The sequence below is a fragment of the Excalfactoria chinensis genome, chromosome 1, assembly GCF_039878825.1.
Source record: "Excalfactoria chinensis isolate bCotChi1 chromosome 1, bCotChi1.hap2, whole genome shotgun sequence".
Classification (NCBI taxonomy): domain Eukaryota; kingdom Metazoa; phylum Chordata; class Aves; order Galliformes; family Phasianidae; genus Excalfactoria; species Excalfactoria chinensis.
This window is the reverse complement of record NC_092825.1, coordinates 72,678,439-72,703,556: the sequence shown is the minus strand read 5'-3', so window position 1 is coordinate 72,703,556 and position 25,118 is coordinate 72,678,439. Positions and strand designations below refer to the sequence as shown.

At 39.3% G+C, this 25,118-nt stretch overlaps 2 protein-coding genes across 2 annotated transcripts; both read right to left on the bottom strand.

Moving 5' to 3' along the window:
- Window positions 1–4,675: 4,675 nt before the first annotated feature.
- Window positions 4,676–13,449, bottom strand: TMEM52B (transmembrane protein 52B). Its single transcript, XM_072335796.1, has 6 exons — window positions 13,365–13,449; window positions 9,186–9,235; window positions 8,591–8,634; window positions 7,569–7,607; window positions 6,163–6,350; window positions 4,676–5,710 (listed from the first exon to the last, which is right to left on the bottom strand). The coding sequence occupies exons 1-6, from the start codon at window positions 13,447–13,449 to the stop codon at window positions 5,460–5,462; spliced, it is 657 nt and encodes a 218-aa protein (XP_072191897.1). The 3' UTR covers window positions 4,676–5,459.
- A 4,003-nt stretch (window positions 13,450–17,452) lies between these two features.
- KLRD1 (killer cell lectin like receptor D1) lies at window positions 17,453–24,185 on the bottom strand. The gene is made up of 6 exons (XM_072326654.1): window positions 24,059–24,185; window positions 21,570–21,668; window positions 20,393–20,479; window positions 19,943–20,097; window positions 17,880–17,992; window positions 17,453–17,573 (listed from the first exon to the last, which is right to left on the bottom strand). Exons 1-6 carry the CDS (start codon window positions 24,183–24,185, stop codon window positions 17,453–17,455), a joined length of 702 nt encoding a protein of 233 aa, XP_072182755.1.
- Between the last annotated feature and the right edge of the window lie 933 nt (window positions 24,186–25,118).

Here is a 25,118-nt window from a genome sequence, read left to right as displayed (position 1 = left end):
TACTTTGCAGACACCATGATTCTGTAGTGTAGTTAGAATGGAAAAAAAGATCCAGACTAGAGTCAGCTTGAAACCATAAGAAATGGAAGACCAAAGATGGATGCTCCATTACAATGCTTTGTAAGGGCATCATAACAAAATAGTAGGTAATAAAAATAATATCAGGGGATCAGGATCAGGAAGAAGCCCTTGCCCTTTTCTAGAAATACTTGTACACATGCTTCAAGAAACTCATACTTCATGCATTAATGGTTTCTTTATCCCTATATGCTTATATACATAAGTCTTTCCTGAAGGGAAGGAGTTATCCCAACACTGGGAAGGACCTACTGCAAATCCCCACAGCAGATTCAGGGTGCTAGTTTGTGCTCTCTGCCCTGGAGAGAGTTACAGTATCACAGTATCGTGCGAGTTGGAAGGGACCTTAGAGATCATCAAGTCCAACTCCCGGGATTCGAGCCCCTCTGTGTAGCAGAGCAGCACTTCTACCACTTGCGCCACAGGGGGGATTCGAACCCGGGGCCTCCGGTGCTGCAAGCAGCACTTTATACCACAGCGCCACTGGAGGCACACAAGTTGTTTATCATATACTGCCTGCCGCCCACCTTTGCACTCTATAGCCCACTGCTTCTTAAATTCAGAGGTATATTGGTAATGGTCTCTCCAAGCCCTGGTGACTGTGATCTCTCATCATGCATGAAGGGGAGATATGGAGGAAGTATATTTACTTAGAAGCAGATATGCTCTGAGAGTGGCAGTTCACAAATGATCTTGCCCAGTGAACACAGACGGGCATGAGACAGAAATCTCACCTACACTTACAAATCAGGCATTTGTACCAGAGCTTGTCACCTTAAAATGCCTTCATAGTGTAAGGTAATAAACAGGCATGTTGGATGTGATTTTTCTCACCTGAATAATGACATCTATTTTTGGAGGGCTAAATTGTGTCCAGGTGTGCCCCCCCACTCTACCTCCCATCCCCCAACAGCCCACCCCCTCCCAGAGAACTCTGGCAGATGTTTTAGTGCTTAAGTAGTTACATCTCCACATGATGCTGTGACCTCCAAGAAGTATATGCCAGATTCTACTAAGGGTAGAGCAACCCATGGTGGGAACGGCATGGATCAGTGTGTCCCAGTCTTCAGTATTTCACATACACGAGGTTAGTACAGGAAGCATCACTGACTTGTTTCTCTCTTTCTCTCTGTCATTAGGCATTGGGGCATTTTCCCATAGTTGCTGGTAGTGTCAGAGTATCTCAGAAGGGTGACTCAGAAGCAAGGCACTGATTTTGTTCAGGCCAGGCGAAAAGGCTGTCTTCATGTCATAGTGCTTCTCTGTAACACCTACATTTGGCCTCCTTTTTGCTTCCTAGTTGCCTGCCACACAGCAGTTGCTAAATCTCCACATCTGTAGAGACGTAGTGATGTGTTCCTCAAGGACAAAGGAGAGGAGGCAACTGCATATGAGCTAACATCTAGCTTGAAATTCTGTAACAAACCAGAGAGAGTCTTGGCGTTTTCTCCTCCTCTGATGCCAAGACACGACCCGGTTCTCCTCCCCACAACAAATTCCACGTGACGATCGCAAATCCCAGCCCGCTGACTCAGCCCGGACGCGCCCCGACAAGGTCGTTCCTCCCCCTTCCCGTTACTCCCGTGCAGGGCTGAGTTCGGCTCCGTCTCCTGCAGCTCAGTAAAAAACAGCCGCGGTTCTGGCACCGCGGTGGGACGGAAGATGATCCATGCAGCAGCAGAGACAAACAACTAAGCATCTGACTTACAGTTCTTATTAAAATGTCAACCCATGGGCATGTGACGAATCCCACATTAAGGATCCGCGTGCTGGAGAGAGGAGCTGGAAACTGGATTGGTTGTTTTTCTTTCGCTGGACTCCAGACACAACGAAGTTCACGAGTTCACGGAGTGGCTAAACCAACGAACTGTCTTAGCCTGGGGTGCTAGAAGTATATTGTTTATGTAGTGTAGTGATGTGTTTGCGTATTGTGTGTGTGGCACTTCACTTAAAAAGGGATTCCTCAAGCCTTGCCAACGCTGTAGCCATGGAAGCAGGGAATAAAGATATTTACACAGAATGCAGGGGAAGGGGAGGGGGCTGTAGTCCCTACTGTACCACACAGCACTCCGGGGACAGTGCTTGGAGCTTTGCAGTGTTCTACTGTGAAGCATAGCTAGCTTAGAAATAACTACATGACTGGATAAAATTCCCTGACTTCAGAATAAAAATATCCCTGTTATTTTCTTATTTGCCTTATTTTTCTTGGAGATGCCACCTGAAACTGCTGTTTGGTCATATCAGCTACTTGTAAACGAGGACTCACTTGCTTACCTCTTTCATTAGTACCTCCCTTTAGGTGATTATTCTGTTTGTATCACCACAGACAGACGTTTTAGAAAGTCTTCAGTGCAATCACATCCAACCCATGACCCACAGATTGCTCGCTTCCCATCCCAGCCTATCCTGCAGCACACCTCTGCCCTGTCCTACCAGAGAAAAATATCCTTCACTTCCACATCTTATTCATATCTTTAGTTTTAGGCAGCACATACATTTGTGAGCAACTGTTTTCAGGGGTGAATTACAGGAAGAGCAAGATTAGACTAAAAGTCTTTGTTGAACAGCTTGAGAACTCACTAAGAATTGCAGCCACTGCCATTGAACCAGACTGTTTTCACAAAAACAAGGTCAAATATCCCACCAGTTTTTTTTTCTTTTTTTTTTAATTTTAAGAGAAATGTTTACAACTAAAATGTTTTTTCATTTATATCTTAAAAATAGCGTGTATTTTATGAGGGCTGCTCCGAAAGTAATGCCTCCTGTTCTATTATGTTGACCCATTACATCAGAGGTGGATGTTAGTGGTATGACAGTGGAAGTGGAACCTTCCCACCAATATCACAAACAATGTTACTGATACAATGTTTGTATCAGCTGTAATCTCCATGGAAATAAATAGGAGGTGTTACTTTTGGAGCAACCTATGCAGCCCAAGACAATTTCTGTTCACTGACTGCAGCCCAGGCAAGCCAAAAGGTTTGACACCCATGAGATCTAGTGTCTGTTTGTCTGCTTTTATTTTCCCCTAGTCTGGTACTTCATTATATCCTGTGGGCTTCAAGCGTCTGATCAGTTGCAAGATTATTTTCTCTGAATTCATTCATCTGAAGTCCCTTTAGGAAATCCTTAACAAATGAAATTGTATGCATCATTACTGTCACATTCTTTCATCTCTTGCCAGCAAAAGGCCTGTTATAGTCAGTCACAGTGAAGCGTGAGTCAAATGGAAAAAGACATGAGCAGACAGCAGTGTATGACAGTTAGGCAATAGGGGCTCTGGTCGAGGAAAATACACTCACATCATCAGGTGATGAGTAGCTCTCAGTACAAGCGACACATTCTGTTTTCCTTGAAATGGAGAACAGAGATAGCAAAGGTGATGATGTGATGCAGAGGAGGGGGAGGGAATAAAACATTTTAAAACTTCCCTTTTTTACTGAACACCTTATCAAAATTACAGTGAACTTATTACAAAAATTCTGTTAAAATATCTATTCTTGTATTACTGGGTTTGGGAAGAATTCTAGCAGCAAGATTGCTCCCCTGTGGAAAACGACCACCATCTTCTGTTAAATGTGAGCACAGCTCAAGACTTGGCCGGCTGAGTTCTTCAGCAGGAAAAAAGGGGTGGACACAGTGCGGGAATGGTATGTTCCGAATGGAAACGTTAGTGAATGCTTCCAAGAAGTTTCTGGTCTCAGAAGGGTTAGACACGTTTTCAGCAAATGCCTCAGTTTGTTTCAGGACTTTACCGTGAAGTAAACAAGAGCCTCCCAGGAAATGTTCTGCAGCGTGATAGGGACATCAGGCTTGAACTCCACAGATCAGTTGATGAAATAGGTCACACAACTGGATGTTTCACAAACAGTTATTATCATGTCAAGTACTGTGTAGCAGAAGAGACATAACCTTATATGTCACTTATTTATTTTATTCAACTTTATCATCTGTTACTGATGCAAATAGAACATGACTAAGCAATTTGGGGGGGGAGGGAGGGGAAAGGTGAACTAGAGAACTGAGACCTGCATTAAATTATTTACTTGGATACAAAATTTCTGTGACCAGCCAAAGTCTGGAACATGATCAAAGATCTTTTAGTTGTTCATTTCTGCCTTATGCTACCCCTGGAGATATCTTACAAACATTCCTTTCTAGATCCCTTGATGATTATAATCAGCAGTTATATTCTTAAACATATTTGGCAACTTGCTCCTTTCTCTCTTTATCTACAAAGTGGCTGTATTATTCCATATTTCACAAGGAGTGTTGTGAACTTCAACATGTCTGTGGGGTTTGGGGTACAATAGTAGGAAGAGCTGTGCCAACACTTCAGATAGCTGTTCAGTCTGTGACCTCTGCATTCACATCATCATTAACAGATAAAGTAATTATTAACTAAAGTATTGAAATAAAATAAACAATGACTGCTTATTGTTTTGTATTTGATGTTATTCTCCTTTTAATGTTTTCAGTTGCAGAACCTGGGGTACAGGCAACACCACTGTAATTCAGCTGTCACTTTCTCATGAGTATCCAGTTGAATTAAACTTTTCATAGTTAGCCCATAACAGTGCTCATCCAAGCAGTTTGATGAATATTTATTCCTGATTAATCATATCTTCATGGATCAGGAAAGACTCACAGATTATTTATATCTGAGAAATGGCTTAAATGTTTTAAATCATCTTATTTAGTCTGATTTAATTTTGACAGCAGTGGTAGGAATAATAAGTGATACAATATGAAGGCAAAACGTAATTAAGCTTTATTTTAATGACAGAGTTCTTTCTTCTCCTATTGTTTGATTTGTTATTGCACACATCATAGTTTCAATTCAAATACCAAAGCTTATAACTGCTATGTTGGAATTGCTATATATTATATTCAAGACAAGAGTACTCCTATATATCCTGTAGAGCATGTAGGAAACTGTAAATACTACTATGCTCGCTTATGTGCGGATTATGTACATGTAGCCTCTTTTTTTTTTTTTTTCTTTAATTTACTGTGAATGGTTGGTGCTCTCCTGGAGTTTGGTTTTAATATTGGTTGTAACACCTTTTCATATTGTTTTTTCTGCTCTGAAAACCTCTGCCATCCCCAGGAAATTTAGACTGGCATATGTGCAATCTGTGAATCTGGTGATGTGTGTGTATAATTAATGGATCTAGGGATTGCCAATGGTCAGTTATCTCAAGGTGTGAAAAGGAGCTATCCAAATACACTGCATCTAGAACCATCCAGAATTATAGTCTCTTTTTTCCCCTTTTTCATTAGACTTAGGAGGTTAATCTGATGTTCCTATCCCTGACCACAAGAACTACTCTCAGAATGTTACTGTTCTATATTTTACTGCTGTTCGGTAAATGTAAGCACTACTGTCCTGCAGGGACTGGCTGGACATCCTTGTCCTCGGCAGACATCTGCAGTTTTTCTTTTGTCGCTGGATCCAGGTCTAGCACTTTCTGCTCTGCCCTGGCAACGGTGAACCTGCTCATGTGTAGAGCTTCCTCATAGACTGGAGGGGTGTCTGATGTTGTGAGGGGTGGCGTGCCCTGCACAGTGTTGTGGGAGTGTGCCACTGCTAGTATCCTTCTGGCAGCTGGCCCAAATACCGAATGGAGAGCTGAAAAGAAGGAGAAAGAAGCTATTTGCCTCATCCTGAAAGCACCGTACAATTAAAGTGGGAAGGGTATATTTGCAGTGCATGAGCTTTTCTCTCCCTGTGGCCTGAATGTTTTCCTGCCCCCTGGTCCTCCTCTAAAGGGAGGAATGAAGCTCCATCAGCAACATTCCATAATTATTCCTTCTTCTCATGCCATCAGGGATCTCGTAGCTGCCCTTAGTCTACCCAAACACATCTTACAAACAGTTCACCATCTGACCATATTTGTTACATAAGGCCTGGTGAGTACCTTAATTTATAGTATTTACAGATGCCACATTCCTAGCACTCTGCCTGGGACATCCCTCTGCAAGCCCACTGAGGGACTTGAGATGCCTCAGTCTGGACATTTTATAGTGCAACCCCCACATCAGGGTGTGCTGAGGTACCCAGTATCGACAAAGCCAACTCACAGGTAATGGTGCTCTGGAGAGTGCTGTCATGATCAAAAGCAATGACAGTGACCTCATAGGGTTGAGGACCTGATTCTTCCCCAGTCTGAAGGCAGTGAGTGAAACAGCATCTCATGCAGACAGAAACCAAGCCACACAGCAGCAGCAGTCCACTGATCACAACCACTAGCCTGGAAGAAGAGAGAAAACTGAATATAGACAGAAAGGTTTTTTTTTTGGAGGAGACATATTAAAATGTCTTGTTGCTTAAGGCATAGCTAATATCAAAGCTAGACACAATCATTTGGAGCCTTTTTCAATAGAGTTTGATAGTCTCCAGAAAAGGGGATGCCATGTCCCTTTCAGGCACCAGTTTCTATGTAACATTCCCTTGAGGTAAGCATTTTTTCCTTGTCTAATCAGTTTTCCTGGATACAGTTTGATCCGTGACCTCAGATCCTTTTGCTATGTACCTCTGAGAAAACTATGGCTCTACCATCAATCTAGACCTACCTTAGTGAGTGGATGTATTTTTTGTTAATATACAGATGGTAGCAAATGCACAGAAGGAATAAGTAAAGGAAAACTCACCAGTGGTGGTGCCTTGGCTGCAGAAGCTGGGGCAGTCCTCACTGGTGAGTGATCTCCAAGAGATACTGCCTCAGAGGGAGTCAGCCCTTAAATGAGGTCTAGAGGAGGTGGAGTCAAGCTCCACCCCTTCCGGGAGCGCAGCTACATCACTCTCACCTGTGCTCCCACAGCTGACCCCATACTTGCCTCAGCTGATTAATCAGGTTCAGGCTGTGATTACCAATCTCCCATACAGTGGAAAACATCAGTTAAACTCCTTTCTCCCTACCTCTTAACCCTCTCCAGGACGAATAAACTTAGTTCCTCCTTATACATCATGTCACCTAGCCAGTTTGATGGATCCAGTCGTTGTTGCTCCAGTTTGTCAACACCTCTTTTTTGACTTGGGAAACAAAACCAAGCTAGGTATTCCAGAAGTGTCCTTATGAGTTACAAGTGGAGGAGAAGAATCGTAACTTCTCCACGTGCTGGCTTCACTCTTACTAATGCAGCCTTGTAGATGCCCAACAACTGCATTACTAAGGAATCAGAATGAAACTATTTTTAAAAATGGGCCTTTTAAAAGGCATATAATGACATGGAAGCTTTATTAATATTATACTTACAATTATACATGCAATTAAAAATAAAAATGTCTGTGATGGCAAGTCAGTGTTTGCCAAAGACAACGCAATGGCTAAGGGGATACACTGCTACTGTAGAGCATTACAAGGCATAGAGGGGAAGAGAGAGTAGCACCACACTTGAATGAGTTACAAGATCCCATTAAATCCCACTATTTGTGGCTAGAATTGCCCAGTGATGCACATATTTTAAGTAATCATATGCCATCTTACCAAATATACCACAGACGGATCCACTCTGTACCTGAACAGCTGAGGAGAAAAAATAATCAGACATAGAACAACAAAATAGGAAGATCTCCCACAGCATTCCCTTCAAGCTCCCCTCACACTCCACACTTAACATCCAGATTGTAAATGGCATAAAAGATGAGAAACCTATAGTAATTTGTATAGGAAACAGTTGTCCAACCTCATTGATCTTCCTGTTAGAGGTGAGTTCTTCTGTTTGGTTTTTATCTTTTAAATGTTAACCTGATATTTGGGCTTAACCAAGTCTATTTTCACACCTTAGGGATCTATATCATGTAATTTCTAAACTTTCTTACTTTAACATTTTTTCATCATTTAGTCTGTCAAATACTATCGTTTTACTTTTTGTGGTTTGTTTTTGTTTTTGTTTTTTTTCCCTGAATTTCTTTTTTATTTCTTTCTGGCCTTATACTGTGGGCACATTCTGGATGCTGTATTGTATGTTCCTTTCGTTTCAGTCAGCAGACCTTGCCTGTGTATTTTTTAAATACATTTCTTTAATAAAACAGAAACCTATTTTTATTTTTATTTTTATTTTTATTTTTATTTTTATTTTTATTTTTATTTTTATTTTTTAAGAATAGATAGAGTAGTTCAGTTGGAAGGCCCCCCCAAAGATCATGTAGTCCAACTGTCTGACCTCTTCAGGATAAACCATAACTTAAAGCATATTAATGAAGGCAATGTTCAAATGCCTCTTGAACACTGTCTGACTCAAGGGCATCAACTACAGAATTACTCCAGAATGCTCTTTATCATAACAGTTATCCAAACAGGAAGCTGAAATGGTACTGCAGGATCAGTGTGCTGAATAGGTAGCAATCAACACAATTCACCTCAAAAGCAAGGGACATCTTATCTAAATTTTCAACAGTCACAGTGTAAACAAGATTTTCTGGAAAATGTCTGTCCCCGTATCATAACAGTTATGTCTTTACCTTTCACGGTTTTCTTAGAAGAGCACAATACCTACAAATACTCACAATTCAGCATTGAGACACCCTTCCTCACTTCTTACTTTGGGGAACTAGAAGGAGCAAAACAAGATATTCAGCCTTTATCTCAGTTACATAGACTGTTACCAGTCTGAATTTCCTATGAAAAGGATTTTCTGTTATCTTTAGTAATTTTCTTGTATATTCTGATCTAGATTTGAAGTTACTGTGATTCCAACCACATTTTCACATCTTAACTTCACATAGTCAACAAAATCCCACTTGACGTTATTTGCAGTGAAGACCCCAGTTTCCTTCACACTGACCACAACTTTCTCTTTCCCCACCAAAAACTGTCATGCTACAGATATAAATCATTCTCAGTGATCAAATATTTGAAGCCCTAAACACTTCTGCTACATATTACACTCCTACCCTTCTCATTCTGCCTTGGTACATTGATTTCTGTGGTACCACCCCAGGAACTGCAGCAAGTATTCTCTTCTCCATGCTTACCCTTGCTATGCCCAACTCTGTCTAGTACTGCAGAAATTCCTGTTATCACCAGTTGCTAACACGCCCGCAGCTTTCCCACATAACTCCACATTACAGACTGTGTTAAAAAGAACTTGATGTGACTTACCCATAAGAAACATCCTAAAACAAAGCAGAAAATGACTGAGTTATGCATCCCTATGGGGTGGATCTGTGGCCTTTTGCTGTCTCAAGCTACTTGGTATCTTTCTTCCTTCCTAGCTTCTGTTCATCCTCTCCAGTCCACTGATTAGGAGAAGGAGCAGGTTCCTTCTTGTGTGTTGAATCCCATCTCTTCTTCCCACATTAGTTCTTTCTGTCTGCCTCTGGGTCTGTCCCTGGTCTCTGCCCTTGAAGTTTTAGCTTTCCTCTTTTTGCTCTTTGTCACTGACGGCTCCTGTTTGTTTCTGCCTGTTTCCTTTGTTTTTTTTTCTTGGTATATTTCGTTCCCTCTTTTGAAGGGATCTCTAAAACCTTCCAGTCAGATCAGGAGAAAAGTGGTGGCCACGAGTTTGTTCTTTAGATGTTGAACTAGCTCAGTAAAGGGCATCAAGAGATCTCTGCAGACCTAACCCTGCCCTTCTAAGAGCAGAAAGGGTCTGAATTTGCTCATTCCAAATTATTCTTTTCCCCTCCCCCTACCCTGAGGGTGAGTGGGTTGAAGGTCATGTTACTGATCTGTTTAATTGGAGGTCAGATTATTCTCCCTCCTCCAGGACCTTTTCTGCCCCTTCACTCATGTTGTCCTAATTCTGTAGGTTCGATCTACCAAAATTGGCCATGTGATCAACATCTCCTGCTGAAATGAAAGTTTTTGCAATATAATATGTAATTCTATACTGAATGATGTATGTATGCACATATACAGCACCTACTGTGTTCTCAATTTTAAGGCTCCGCCACTAGTCTCCTGCTATGGCAGTTCTGCAATTACCACTCTGCTCACTTCTCTCTCACAGGTCCCAGTCCTGAGCGTTCTGTGTGGTCAGACAAATCCCTCCAAATGCTGCACTATGCAGGGGATCCATGCTGATTCTCTTATCATGGATACTATGTATATATCCAACAGCCAATAAGAACATTCAATTCAACAATCCGATAGTTTTTTTTTCATTTATAGAACTGTTTTGTATTTCTGTTACTTCTCATGATTACTCAGAATAGTGCTTTTTAAAACTTGTATTCTCTTTCTCTTTTGAATAGCTAAGACAGAAAAAATAATGCTCTGTAATAATGTGTTACTATTCATGTTTGGGAGCTGCCTGGGACTGCTGTATATGTTAAAGGCAGGAAAGCATCTACTGAGACATGTTGCTCAATATTGCAATCACTTTAATCTAGTGAATCATTAGCCATGTTGATGCATTCTAGAGTTGCAGAGCAGAACCAATGGATTCATGAATGTTACATATTCTCACAAGGAGACTAAAAACCATTTACCGTTCTCTAATTATAAATGTAGTGGTGCAGTGTAAACATGCATTAGTGTGAGATGGGTTATTTTATTTTCTTTTTCTTTCTCTTTCTTTTTTTCACTCTCTCATTTCTTTTAGTTTCAAAACTATACTGAAAGGTTTCTGTGTTTTGGTAGATAGATAAGAAAGAGAAGCATGAGTGATTGGCTTTGTATCGATTTGGCATATGGATAATTTTCTTTTATCTCCTTCTTCTTAAAGTCTCTTGTGTATTATTGGAATTCCAGTAGAAAATATTCCTGCCCATAAAAGAGGAGTTGGAGACAGATGATCTTTAAGGTCTTTTTCAACTCAGACAACTTAATGTTTCTATGATTCTGTGACTTATAAAAGAAAAAACAAACAAACAAACAAAAAAACTGAATAAATATAAAATAGCTTTTCTTGTATGGACAGCCTTTAAAACTGGTGGGATTCAATGCAGAAAAGAAGTGCAAATTATCCATGTTTTTCAGGGGATTTTTCTCATGATTCAATAGATTACCACCAGTTTTTTAGATGAAATTCAGAGTTTCAAATGCTAAAAAAAAACAAATTGAAAAAAAATCAGATAAAATGATTAAGTAATTATAAAGAAACAGTATCAATGCAGTATGAAGTGACTCCTCCAAAAGCATAACTCATTCTTGTTAAGTTTTAGTGATGACTCTGTTTCTATTTATATGGCATTGCCATTAATACTGTGCTTCCAGTAATTTATCTGCTGCCCTGCTAGCCTGCCGTCCAATGATTATTTAAATTTCTTCACTGTCTCTTGTTATTTTGCCTCAGTTATCTCTCTATTTTGTCTCTATCTTATATTGAAGTAAACTTTCTCTTCATATTTTCCCTTACTGACTTTCAAAAGGTTTTAAAAATGCGATCAGACTCCTACAGACTTGTTAAAACAAACCAAAATATCCCATCATTGAATTTTCACTGTTTTTTTTTTTTGTTTTTTTTTTAAATCATTGTTTAAAATCTAAGAGTCAAAGCCATAGTAGGCTGTGTGATTTCCATGTATCCTTCCTTGGATACCAGTCAAAGCATGTTTGAATGTGGTAAGAATATGCTCGTGTCTTCTGTCAGCTATCATGTTCTGGTTTTACCAAGGGGTGGATGTCAAGGCTGTTCTTTTATTTATTACGTAGTATGATCTTAAATGGGAATAAAACTTAAAGCACTGAAAACATGTCACTGTACTGCTCTCGGAGTTTGTTGAGAAATTACTGCTTACTCTTCTATGAAGTGTTACATTATGAAGCCAGCTTGATTAGTCATACCAAATACTTCCCCAGAGGCATTTAAAAATGTAAAATGTAGAACACATCTGGGACTCACAAGGCCTCCCTGATACTTTTGCAGGTGTGGCAAGTCATTACCAAGACTTTTTTTATATTTAATAATCTGAAAGGATTCTGTTTCTTGCAAAGCAAAAATAGGTATTTATTGAATGAACTGTGTGCAAAGAAGCAGAACACTTCTACATTTCATTCTCTTTGCATAAGAGTTATTGTGAGAAGGTATGACAGAAGATCCAAAAGCATCATCTTATGGAAGAAAAAACAAGACACTCATGGAAACTGGCATTTATTGGTCTATTTGTGTCTGCCCAGATAATGGAGTCTAAGTCACTGCACCCAGTTTTTCCACTTTTAGATAAGTCTGGGACTCTATGCTAGTTGATGCTCTCCTTTTGTCCCAGAAATTCACACACAGCTGGTGAGACCAATAGTATTTAGGCTGATGCAGTAGTGTCATATACAATAAATCAGAAACTAGTTAAGTTTTTCCACAATACATCCATGTACCTGAAGTTTGAAAGTACATAGAGCAGCTGTGACTCTGCCTTGGATGCAATGGCAACCCAGCAAATGATATGCTGCTCTGCTCCACTAATCATTCTTGCTAGAAGGAGGGAATTATCACATGTCACGTGTAACTGAGCCTAGATTACTGCTGGGCCTCAACCAGCCTAGGAGCACAGCGTTGTTCTCTGGTATGTAAATTTTCCACCTGACTCCCCATTAGTTCACTTGATTTTTTCAGTTCACTGCCTTTTACAGTGCAGACATACTTGGAACAACAGATGAGAAACCTGGATTTATTCATGTCCCAGTAATGGACAGTGGCTGTGACAAGACCATGAGTTACCCCTTCAGGACAAGCATGATGTACTCATAAGCAATAAGCAAAGGGGATAAGTATGGTTTCTACTTCATTTTATCTTCAGTTCTCCTTGTCATCTTAGAAAGTGAGACTGGGAAACCGTTCTAGCTAGATTTTCTGAACATTAATCACTGTGGAATAAAGCCAGGAAGCAAATGTCTCTGCTACTGAAAAACATCAAATAGTTGTTTAGACATAATCTAAAAGTAACATCAGTTCCTCTTCACCTCTTCTCTTCCTTTTTTTTTTTTTTTTTTTAAATTTAATTTTTTTTTTATTTATTTCCAGAGAAAGGACTTATTCTCCAAACTAGGTAACTAAGTATTTGTTCCATGAATTGAGAACTGGTGATTTCTATGCATATACATGAGAGTTAAATACTGTTCTGAAACTGTTTTAACTTCTGCTGATTGTAAACAACCTCTGGTATTTCTGTGTCACGAAAGCCCTTAAAATAAGCAAAGCAAAACAACAGTGGATGAGGTCACTAAAAAGGTCACAGACACCAAGGTAAAGAAATTTATCTTAAGTGTTAAACAGTGAGATAGTAAGTGAAATGATACAACAAGAATAAAACAGAACAAGGCAATTCACCTAACCATTATGAAACGAGGATAGTGATGGTAACTGAGAAAGATACATAACAAATTGCCCTAATATACTACCTTCGTCCAGATACACAGTTGTTGGGGAGTCCTGGTAGCAGAGAGGATTTGGAGAGCTTTTCCCAGCAACTGAGAATGTGTCCATGCATAGATGAGCTCCTCGTTGCAACCAGGGCATTAATAATCAGAGGAAAAGATTTTCCTTGAAATCACCAAAATGAGCACAACAGTCCTTTCAGAATTGAAATGTCAGAATAAAATTCAATAGAAAATTTTGTCTTAAATGGTTCATCAAGTAACAAAACCAACAGAAATGCTTTTTCTTTTATTTTAGAAGCTCATTTAAAAAACATTTTATTGGGTAGAAGGATAAAAGTAATCCCTTGTAAAATAATCAGCATCACTGTCTAATTATTTGTTAGTCATAAACTCTTGTAGGAACTAATGTAGGTATTCATTTCCTCTTCAGTATTTCTTTGTCCACCAGTGATTGCCCATATACAAGCCTAGCATGCGTGAACTTAATAGCCTAGGATTGAAAATGAGCTTTAACTTTGAGCTGCAAAAACAGTGACACAGGGGAAGGAGTCACTCATGTTGGGTTAAATGCTGGCTATTTTGATTCAGTCAACCTTTCCTGCAGCCAAAGAAGCACCTCTCCTAGCCTTACACTTTTCAGCCATGTCTTAGTTAATATGATTTGATTTGCTCTCAATTAGCATAAACCAGGTCGACACTACTGCTGATTGCCAAAACAGCAGTGAGAACTACAGAAGGAGAGGCGGGCACACTATACATGAGCTAAAGCCTCCAAAGACCCTAATACTGAGAAAGAGAAGATTCACTGGAAAATAAAGATTATTCATCTTCACACTGAATTAAGAGAATGAACAGAACCTGTGACTGGAAAGAAGGGCTGACATATATAGATTGAAGTGTCCACAAGAGGAACCGCTGATGTTTTTGGTTGTGTGCTTGTATTTGGAGTATTGAATTGCACAAATAAATTTTCGTGTTTCTGGTAAAACTGTTTGCAAAATACTGCAAACCAGTCTGTTGTTTTAAAATTACTGTTATGGTTTTGTAATTTGGTTGGTGTTGGAATTCCACATCAAAACATCATGTAGGATAATGGGAATTAAGGGGACAAGTTTTTTTTTTTTTTTTTTTTTTTTTTTTTTTTTTTTTTTTTTTTTCTGTGGACCGCCTTAAATGGGCATGTGTGGAGCGGCACCGGAGGGGAGATCGGGAAGGGGATGGAGTTTCTGGCCCGGCTCCTTGCGAGGAGACAGCGTGGTCGGAACTTCCCGCCTCCCACAGCCCGTCGATGAGATTGGGATTTGGTTTTCTCATTGTTGAAATTCTCTCGTTGTTGTTTAGTGTTACGGAGTTTGTTAAACTGCCGTTCGTTCTTAGATCATCCTTTCTTTCTTTTTTTTTTTTTTTTTTTTTTTTTCTCTTCTCCTTCTAGACCTATTCGCGGTCTCCCTTCCCCTCTCCCGGAGCGCACGTGGCCGCGCCGCGCTGTTAGGGAAGGGAGGTACTTTTGTTCCTGCTCCCCTGGGTTTGTTCCCCTGTCACGAGAGAGCTCTAGAGAGAACTCCGTGACAATTGCCCAAATTATGATACCAAGTGTTGATTAGATTGAACATTTGGAAGGGACTTCTAAAGTTCCAGTTGTAAATTGTGAAGAATTTGGTGAAATAAAATTACAGGCAATATTTCTCTTAATTATAATAAAGAAAGTTTGTAGTCAAGAAGATCTGAAATGGACATAGCAAAAACAATATATACAATACACTGTTAGCACAGGAGCCAATCCAACTGATAGTAGGTATAGGGACTTCAGCTTGACTACCATGGTTATGCTTGGAAATAAAGTATACTCTAAACAAAAATGATCTGGGATAAATTTAAGCAAATAATCTCCTTAGCGGGAAAAGCTGAAGAAGTTTAAATAAGCTGCAGAATCATTGTGGTCCTTTTCAACCCAGGCCATTTTATGATTCTAAGGCACCTGTCTGACACTTCGGCAGTCTTTAATAGAGGACAAAGCATGAAAGCTTTTTTTCTGTTGAAGTCAGATCATCTAATGTCTGTAGCACTTTCAACAATAAATAAAACAAATCACATTAGAACCGATTCCAGACTTCAGAATCTGAATCCAAAGCCACTTGTCTTTTTTCTACAGAAATTTAGGGCAACACTTTATTTTCACATTCTTGCATGCTTATTCTTGTCAGGAAAAAAAACAAAAAACAAAGCAATGAAATAGTGCACAGAAATAAACATGAATCCTACAATTACATATTTTTCTCATTTACTAAAGTAGATCCTAATAAGGAGATACCATTTCTATTGCCACTGAATAGCATGGCACAGCAAGTTCAAAGAGTCACACCTTCACTGATATTCAGAGACAGTGTCTGGATGGCCCTTGTGGCAGATGGTTTAGATGAGAGTATCTATCTTCTTCCTCTGTGTTCATATTTAGCACTTGAGAACTGATTCATACGTTCCCCACAGTAATAACATTCCCCACTCTAGCGCCTAGCAAGCAATTAACAGGAAACCTGGGGTCTAACACTTCTTTTCACAATGCAGCTATCAAGCAAATTCATGCAACAGACTGCTAAGAAAACCAACCAACCAACCAACCAACAGAACAAGTGTTAGTCATATTTGGTTTTATAAATGAAAGGGGGGCAAAACAAAGCAGCTTAGTTGCCACCTGTGAATTTTTTCTTTCAAGTTGAAGGAGCTGAAACCTTTGAATGGATGAAATATTGCACCCTGCTTTCAGATATGCACTTTTTATTGCAATAGCAATGAATACTAGATAGTTCACCTGGTATCTCATAGAACAGAATCACAGAAGAGAATTGTTCTGAAAACCTCCAGTATCCATACATTAGGACTCGGCTCTACTGAGTACTGTGAATTAATTCAGTTCATTTCAGCACGCTAGGTAGAGGCCTGGTTGTTTTGGTTGTTTTTGAAGGAACTGCTTCAGTCTTTGATATCATTTTCAAAGGAAATTATGATTATTAAAGACAGAATTGTATTTAACTTATTTTAAGGAAGGTCTCCGAGTACTATTACACACACACACACACACATATACATATATTTAAGGAATGTTTCATGTATGATGTAAAACATCCATCCATTATTTCCATACACAAACTTCAAGGAACTCATGCCATGAAACTCCACCCAGAAATCTAGAAGCATTGTTTTGTTCCAGGAAGTGTGACAAATACTTTAATAGTATATGACACATATTATGTATCTGGTGCTTCAGAGATCCCAAACAGTGTGGATACAACCAAAGAACATAAATAAGATTTGTGGCAACAGACACTGCACCAGCTTGAGTACTCATTGAGGTTATCTGTCAATAAAGCATGTCATTGTTATCCTTACTACTATTTGCACAGCAATTATATTTATTATAGCACTGCAGTTTCATTTAGGTGATATTTTAATCTGCGCATGACATTTGACTCTAATTTTCAAAGAGATTTCTTCCAGGGATTTCCTGTACTCTTCCAAAAATGTCCTTTTGTTTCTATAGATATTAATGCATATGAAAAAAGAGTTTTATTGGTAAATAGAACCTTGTGTTCATTCTGTATTTCTATACCTCAAAGAAGGGAAGAACCGGAAGAACTGATTTTGGAACAAGAGCATGACTTGGCAAACTATAACAGGATTATGTTGTTAGTGTGTGCAGTAATTCAGTGGGTAAAATCATCAAGGATGTAGATGGAGTGGTTTAGGACTGGCAGCTGTTGAGTGCTGAGGAAAGTAGAAATTCTAACAGAAGAACAATAAATATATGGCCCTGTGAGTATGTGTGGTTGTCCTTCTAGAAATTTGTGTAAGAATTATTACTGGACTGTTGCTAACCCTTTAAAGTTGCTTCCTAGGCTTGTAGCTTGAAGCTTTATAGTATTTTTCTCTCATTTATGAACCTACGTGCTGGCAAAGAGGAAGTTTAATATTTGTTGACTTGTCTGTTTGAATTAACGTTCTGAGAAAACTGCATGATAAACAAACAAAAATAAAACTACATTGAAAACACCTAGTTCCTAGAAACGGTATCTAACAGTGATAGAATCCATGTTCCTTCTCACAGTGCTTCTTCAGGCAAATTGAATGGCTCCTTTCTCACAGATCCAGGATTGCTTTGTTGAACAGGAGTTACTGGCATAAATAATCTGTCCATATAAGGAGGCACAGAAGGTGTGCTCACGTAATACAGTCCTAGAAAATTAAAAGACAGGAATTAATAATGTCCCAGTGATATTATGTTCTCTGTATTTGGATTTGTAATCATACTGATTTGCCACTGAAATGTAGAGTTATTTACCACTTGGAGCTATTTTGTTAGTCCCTTTTGGGTCCACAGCCAGTGACCGAGCTGTTGTTTAGCCCTATAGCAGATATGATCATCACCATGCTCCTTCATCATTGCACATGTGGCAAACATGGGAAAGTAAGAGTAACTGTAAGTTTATTGCATGTTACTAGGGTCTGTCAGACAGAACCACACCAGTTATGAAGTCTTACCAGGCTTTGGCTTCTCCTGAAAGAGCTGTTCCATCCTCCCAGAACCAGCCATTTCTTTCAGATATGTACGATAATCCAACCCAATAAAACTGTGAATCGTATGGCAGAGAGACCTGTAGCAGTGGGAAAATCATCACAATGATATTTCAAAAATAAGACTCAAATTCCTGTATCTTCCAGCTGTGAAGTTTCTGAAACCAAATTGCAATTGCTCATATGTATGAGTAACCTGTTGCCTATTCTTGTTCTCCACGATACAATGCTGGCTGCTCTGACTATAGGATCATTCAAATATCTTTATTTATTGAACTGTATAAAGCATCTTAACCTGCTCAGATCCTCCAGAAACCATTGCTTAGTAGCATGCTTAGGGACTCATCCAAAATCGAAAATCTACAACTAGATTAACTTGGCCTAGTTTTAGTCAGGGTCCACTGGTACATACCAAACATGGAAGATAAAACAACCACCCAGTGTCATCAAACCACACATGGATTTATATAGTATACCAACATCATCTCTTGAATAGTCATTTAAGGCATGGTGATCAGGTATTGCCCAGCAATGTGGACAAGGATTATAAGCTCAGGATCATAGAATCATAGAAAGTTTAAAGTTGAGAAGAAAATTTTACATAGAAACTTCAAGTTGAAAAGATCTTTAAGATAATCAAACCAACCATCATCTAACCCTATGAAGTCTATCAGTAAACTGTGTCCCTAAGTGCTACATGCATACATCCCTTAAATCTCCACATATGGGGAGGGAAGAAATTTCTCCTCCCTGGGCAATGCCTAACCACCCTTTCCATGAAGAAGTTCTTCTGAACAGCTGCTCCAAACCTCTCCTGGTGCAACTTCAGGCTGTTGCATCACATCTTATCACTTTGGCACCAGAGAAAAGACACCAACATTTTCCTTCTTGCAACCTCCATTCAGGGAGTTCTAAGAGAGTGAAGAAGTCTTCCCTTATCCTCCTCTTCTCTAGGCTCCCCATAACTCTTGATTTTGAGACCCTTTACCAGATTCACTGCTCTCGGTTCTGCTAGGCTCAGTAATGTATCAGTTCTCTACTTGTGTCTATTCAGCTGATTTGCATTAAAAAAATAAAAAATAAATCCAAATGGGTATTTTAAGCGTTAAAGTAAGAGAGCTGAGAACTCACATTTGAAATTAAATCCATCTGAGAAAAGGAGGGATTTTCACTCAAGCATTTTCCTTACAAAAGTTTTATGTAGCCAAAAGCAAATAATTTTTGAGCTTTGTGTAAGCTTAATAGCTTGTGAAAAAGAGCTACCTAGATGCGTGAGTACAGAATGGGAAACTACTGATTTTTCAATAGTCAACAAAAATAACAAAATTAAGAAGATTATCTAAAACTATTAATTCCCTAACCCTTATTCAGTCATAATATACTGCTGTCTAGCCTTTGTGCTGTCAATAGTGCTGGTCTATGAAGGGTTTAACTGGACTGCCATTTTATACAACAAATGACAGCATGGTATATTGGCCACTCTAGATCAATTGTAGATGTAGGTTTGATGATTCTCAGTAACAAAACTTGTGGAAAGAGATAATATTGATATTGTGTGCCCCTGGTGGCGCAGTGGTATAAAGTGCTGCTTGCAGCACCGGAGGGCCCGGGTTTGAATCCCCCCTGTGGTGCAAGTGGTAGAAGTGCTGCTCTGCTACACAGAGGGGCTCAAATCCTGGGAGTTGGACTCGATGATCTCCAAGGTCCCTTCCAACTCGCACGATACTATGATACTATGATATATGCTCTGAGTGCTAGGCATCCTGACCATGCTGACAATATGCAATCTATTGTTTCTGTGAAAATCTAGGGATAAGCTAATTAAGGTATTTCATAAATTGTGTGTTATTCTTGATAACCCAATTTAGAAAGCGTTACAAGTCATGAAAATCCTGTAATTTTCAGGAAGACCGCTTGACACAGAGAATTCAAATTAAGGCCCTGTAAATGAGCAAACTGTTTTCTCACTGCCACTTTTCTTGAAGTTAAAACACATGTGACATAAAGGAAGCACGAGATTAAGACTGTACCATCTTTACTTTGTCTTTCAGCACAAGAAGAGTGGAGTTTCTTGTTGAACAGAACTCCTGGCTTTCTTTCCATGTTTTCTTCTGCTTTGAAATGTAGAAGCAGCTGCCGACTTCACTGCTTTTCCAACTTGCTGGACAGAGAGCACATTCTGTTTCTAAAAATCAGAGAGAAAGTTCTCGCAGATTTGCAAGTAACACTGGGGCTTTAACTGCAGGCTTGACTGAGGAAAGAAGATTAAGGGTAGTTATGAATCAACTGTGATATCTGGAGGCCTGTGAGAGACAAGTTCTTTTACATGTTAGTTTGTACATGTCCACATCTCAAATACCACCACACTTAAAAGCAGACAGTAGGTGTACAGGTTATTTTCCCCATGGTTTTACAGCCTCTCAGTCAATGGGCTCTGAAAGTGGATGATTCAGGCTTACTTACATAGCAACTACATTTACCATTCTTTGCCTTCCTTTCAAAACACAGTGCTTCCCTCATGGCCTGCAGCTTCTTTTCTTCTTCAGGATCCTTGTATTCCTGAAAAACTGAAGGGAATGAAAATTCTTATCAGCTTTTTCTTGAAAAATAATTTTAAGTCATAGCTTTTGGCATTCTTACAATTTTTGTCTGGTTTATTTGCGTATCCAGCCTGCATGTTGGTTGCATTTCATTTTTTTTTTTTCCAAAGGAGTGGGGTGAAGGAGATTTTCAGCCAAATGTGAATTAATTGCAAATGGATTTAATAGGTGTCGACAGCTACTCAAAGGACATTTACAAAAAGGGAACAAAACTGCCCTGGAGAGCACAAAGTAATACGACAGTGGGCAACCATAACAAATTAAGACTTGAGATATTCATGTTGGTCACCAACAGGGCTCTTCATCAAGGTTCAGCACTGAAAAAGGAAATGGTGGCAGCTCCACCCTTGGAGAATTTGAAAAGTGACCTAAACAAAGGTATAAATGATTTTATTCATTCGTATTCGTATTCATAACCATATGCATATTCATTCAAGTGGTTCAGCTTGGGACGCACTGGAGGGTAAACTCACAGAAGTGTTTCTGAGCGGACAGTCATGGACTAAGTTTAGTGTTTGCCCTGGGCACTTGCAAAAGAATCCCTCATGCTGAAAAGAAGCTTGAACTCACTTTTCTTTCGCATGTACTGTAGCATCACCTTCAACAGAAAATTTGAAATGCTTATACTGTAATCAAGACTGTCATCCCTGCATGAAACTTGCAATTTGAGAAGGTAGGAATGGTAAGTGAAACATTGCAGTAATGGTCACTGGGCGCACTGTGTAGCCAAGGAGATCAATATAAGTTACAAAAACTAAGCATCTGAGGAAGGATTCAGACCTTCACTGCTTGGTTACTCCTTTAAGTGCTGTGGAATTTCTGTTGCACCTGGAAGCTTTTCTGCCAGTCAGTGTGGGGTGGGGTTGAGGCTGTGAATACAGACTGAAGTCATTCCAAGTGACATGTACAGATGCACTATGGAGCAGGGAATCTTCCATTCTTGTTACATTATTTCCACAGGTGTTTGGAGGGATGGTCAGCATAAACAGACAAAGTAGTTGCACTGCTGGAAGTAAATAATTGCCACAGCAATACCTCGGGACACCACAGTACTTACACAGGGACAGTAAGACCACCAGGCCTGTGAGAAGTACCAGGCTCAAAATGAAGAAGGCAAAGGTTGCTGGTTGCCTTATGGCAGATGAGGCAGAGACTCCTGGAACAAACAAGAAAAGAATTCAGCAACAAAAAGGCCTCCTCACCACACAGTGGCGTTACCTGCTCTCTGACATCACCACCTTATCTCTTCCATAGAGCTTCTCCTTTACTTACTACAAAGTTTTTGTTATCACTGTCCTCAATTTCTAGTTTTTTGTTTATGTGTTTTGTTTTTGTTTCTAGAAATATCAATATATCCACTGACAATTTGTATTAACTGCAGCTTACGTGTTTCTAAGCAAAATCTCTTCTCAGAAGGTAGGTAAGTAAATTAAGTTCTGAAATTTCCACAATTCTAGAAATAATAAAACAAACTCTTAAGATTTCATCACAAAGGAAAAAAGTTACCATCTAGTTTTAGATAAAAAATTCTAGGCACTCTGATTGGGATTTCAAAATGCTTGCAATGTTTCAGCATTAAACTGTGTATCCTTCTGCAGGCTCTTTCTCCAAATTTCCATTGGAGTTCAGTGCCCCATCAGGAATACAGTCCTTCAGAAATTTAAAGCTGGCTATTCTCTCATTAAAATATTTTCATATATAATTATTTTGTGAAGTAGTGATCTACAATTTTCTATTCTATTTTTCCAAGTCCAATCCACACTCTATAGGTTACATATGCCAAGTACTATTATTTGAGTCATCCAAGGAAAAAGTTTTTATAAGGTGAGAAGTATTACCCTCCAGAGGTCTCCAGATGTTACCTGGACTGGGTAGCTTAAACTTACATAGCCACAGTTGAGAAAGATGATTCTAACCTTTGCTGGTTAAGGCCATTCCAAAAGTCTGCACAAGACAGAGCACTACACTGTGGGTAGTGACTGGTGTACTGGAGGGCAGAGATGCTTTTTTAAAGCAGGAATGAGCTGTAAGCATAGCAGAGCTCAGAAAAGACAAATGCAAACTCCTCTACTTCTAACAGTACGACTCCATTAACCAGTGCAGCAGGAGAAGTGACTGAGTAGAAGACAGGTATATTGATCAAGACTTCAAGGTCCTGATGTACAGTGTGAACACAAGTCACCAGTGTGCCTTTATTGAAAGAGAAAGTTGACCAACACTGTGCTGCACTGTCAAGATTGTAGGCAGCAGCTTGAAAGACATTATTTTGCTCTGCTTAGCAGCAATGAAGCCACATCTGGAGTAACACATCCAGTGCTGGGGCCTCTCAGTCAAGAGAGATGTCAGCTAACTATACAGAGTCCAGCAGAGAACCACTAAGATGGATAAGATAGGTCACACCTACTGCATAGTTGAAGAGTTTCACAGGTGGAGCCACACTCTTTTCAGAGGCACAGAAAAGGGTATAATGCAGCAGTCACAATTTGCATCAGAAGAACTTCTGATTAGATGTGAACGAAAAGAATTCTGCCCTTCCACACTGGAATAAGTGCACACAGAGACTGTGAGGTCTCCATGCCCGGAGGTTTCCAAAATTCAAGCAGACTGAGCAACTTAAGCAGTCTTCAAGCTAGCTAGCTTGCTAGCTAGCCCCTTCTAGATGGAGACTGGGAAATATTAACTATGGTGATTACTCTTAACTTAATTGGTACATAAGTCTATCTACATGTCCTTTATGTCCAAAAAGAGGACATTCAAGTTTTCTGAGCCTGCCACCATGTTTCCTTCTGGGAAACTCTGCCTTTAGACCAGACTACCTAATATTTATCCCTGCTTTCCTGGCTTTTGCTTGCCAACAGCTTATCCATCCCCTTCATTTTCAGAAAATAGTCCTGAATCTATTCCAAACAGCACCAGAGTTATATTAGTTTATTCTATGACTATTCTGTTCAAAATATGATTAGCATCAGTTCTTTCACACAAAAGCTTGTTCCTTAAGTTCCAATTTTATTCAAGTTGCCTTCTTATGGACTCGGGCATTCCACAGGCACGATACACTATCTTATTTAACATTCAGTCTCCTTATAGAAAAGCTTTGAACTACTTCATTTAGCACTCATTTTCCTTACAGAAAAACTTTGAACAAATAAAAACACTCTCCCATATAAGCTTGCATTCATGCTATGACTGAAAAGCAGGGCAGCTTTCTACTCACACTGGCTGAGCAAACTCCTTCAATTTCCAAAGACTGCCTTCCACTCTTGTAGTACCCTGCTGTACCAAATGAGTCTTACCAAAGCAATAAAACCTATATAAAGGCAGAATTTGTCTTCTTTCACATAAATAGAGCAAAATAATTGGCGTAAATAATAGACCTCAAAGTCTTAATACATCACACAAGACTGCTTTTTTTGATGAAAAATTATATAAAAATTTATATAAGAATATACTGTAAAGTTTTGAAGGATCCTAGAGCAATCAAGATGAACATGCTAATTCATGTAACGTCCCTATTTAGATAGATAACTGATTTCCGTATTTACTTACTGTCTACTGTAACACATTTGGCTGGAGTACTTAATGTAGGACATTTGTTATTGCTTGAGTATCCATCAGTAATAACTGAAGCTGGGAGTCGTAAATTTAATGTGGTGTAGCCTTCCTCATCCTCCATCTTAAGCTTGTCACGCTTCTTTCCAGCAACAGCAGTACATGGGAGATGGGGAACGCTGCAGAAAGACAGATGGGGCAGTGGGAATGGTTTATATTTCAGCCTTTCCAGAGAAACCACAAAGGAAGCTGTCTCTGTTCTGATTACTGTGCCATAATAGAAGTATGTTAAGAAGAAAAAATTCTCTATCAAGGGTGTGTAATTTCTTAAATGTGAAGGCCAGGAGTTTTGGTTCTTGGTTGGAGCCTAGAAGAGTTTCATTTGACTACCCAAACATTAGGGTTTTCTAATTCTTTAAGTTATGTTTCAAAATAGTTGCTCTTTTGAGTTAAACTATGAGAATTATCTATGTAAACCACAAGGCATTAATCAGACACAAGAGTTACATTTGAGAGCAATAGGTTGCATTTCTGTATACTATAATTAAAGAAATGAAAAATGCAAAAATTTGCACACTTTCACTTAAATAAATACTACAAATACAGTCAAGTCATGCTCTTTTAGATACCTCATGCAGTTTTAGAATGTGAAGTGATTAGGAAGATCCAAAGAGAGGACCTTTAAGGGAAAATTCTGACCTGTCTGTGTCAGGAAAAATAATAAAATTGGATCTAGAGGGCAAGTAACAAGTGGAGATTTGTGAAGATTATCCTGATTTATCAAGAAAGGTTGACAGGATTCTCCATGTAGCCTGGCACTAAATTCTGAGTTATTATGATTATGATAGATGGCATATAGGCTGTGATCAGGCCAGCAGAAGGGCTACCAGTGAATGTTTATGACGTAGGTACTGTTCAGTCAGTGCTGTGGTATATTTTAGCAGAGCTTCACTCCTCCCTCAACACTGCACAGCAATATGTAGAGCTGAGAAGCTCCTGTCCTGAAGCAAAGTTTTCTCTTCCAAGGGGAGAGGAACTATCAGGTGTGGCAAGATCA

Bases quoted from the DNA above. Each gene is read 5' to 3' on its own strand.
- KLRD1 (XM_072326654.1), bottom strand. From the start codon at position 24,185: ATGGAGGATGAGGAAGGCTACACCACATTAAATTTACGACTCCCAGCT. The intron at 21,669-24,058 runs GTAAGTAAATAC...TGTTTGTTCCAG, and splicing joins CAAATGTGTTACAGTAGACA to GAGTCTCTGCCTCATCTGCC. The intron at 20,480-21,569 runs GTAAGTACTGTG...CATTCCCTTCAG, and splicing joins GGTGGTCTTACTGTCCCTGT to TTTTTCAGGAATACAAGGAT.
- TMEM52B (XM_072335796.1), bottom strand. From the start codon at position 13,449: ATGGACACATTCTCAGTTGCTGGGAAAAGCTCTCCAAATCCTCTCTGC. The intron at 8,635-9,185 runs GTAAGTCACATC...TGCTCCTTCTAG, and splicing joins TTTTAGGATGTTTCTTATGG to TTCCCCAAAGTAAGAAGTGA. The intron at 6,351-7,568 runs GTAAGATGGCAT...GTCTATATTCAG, and splicing joins ATCCGTCTGTGGTATATTTG to TTTTCTCTCTTCTTCCAGGC.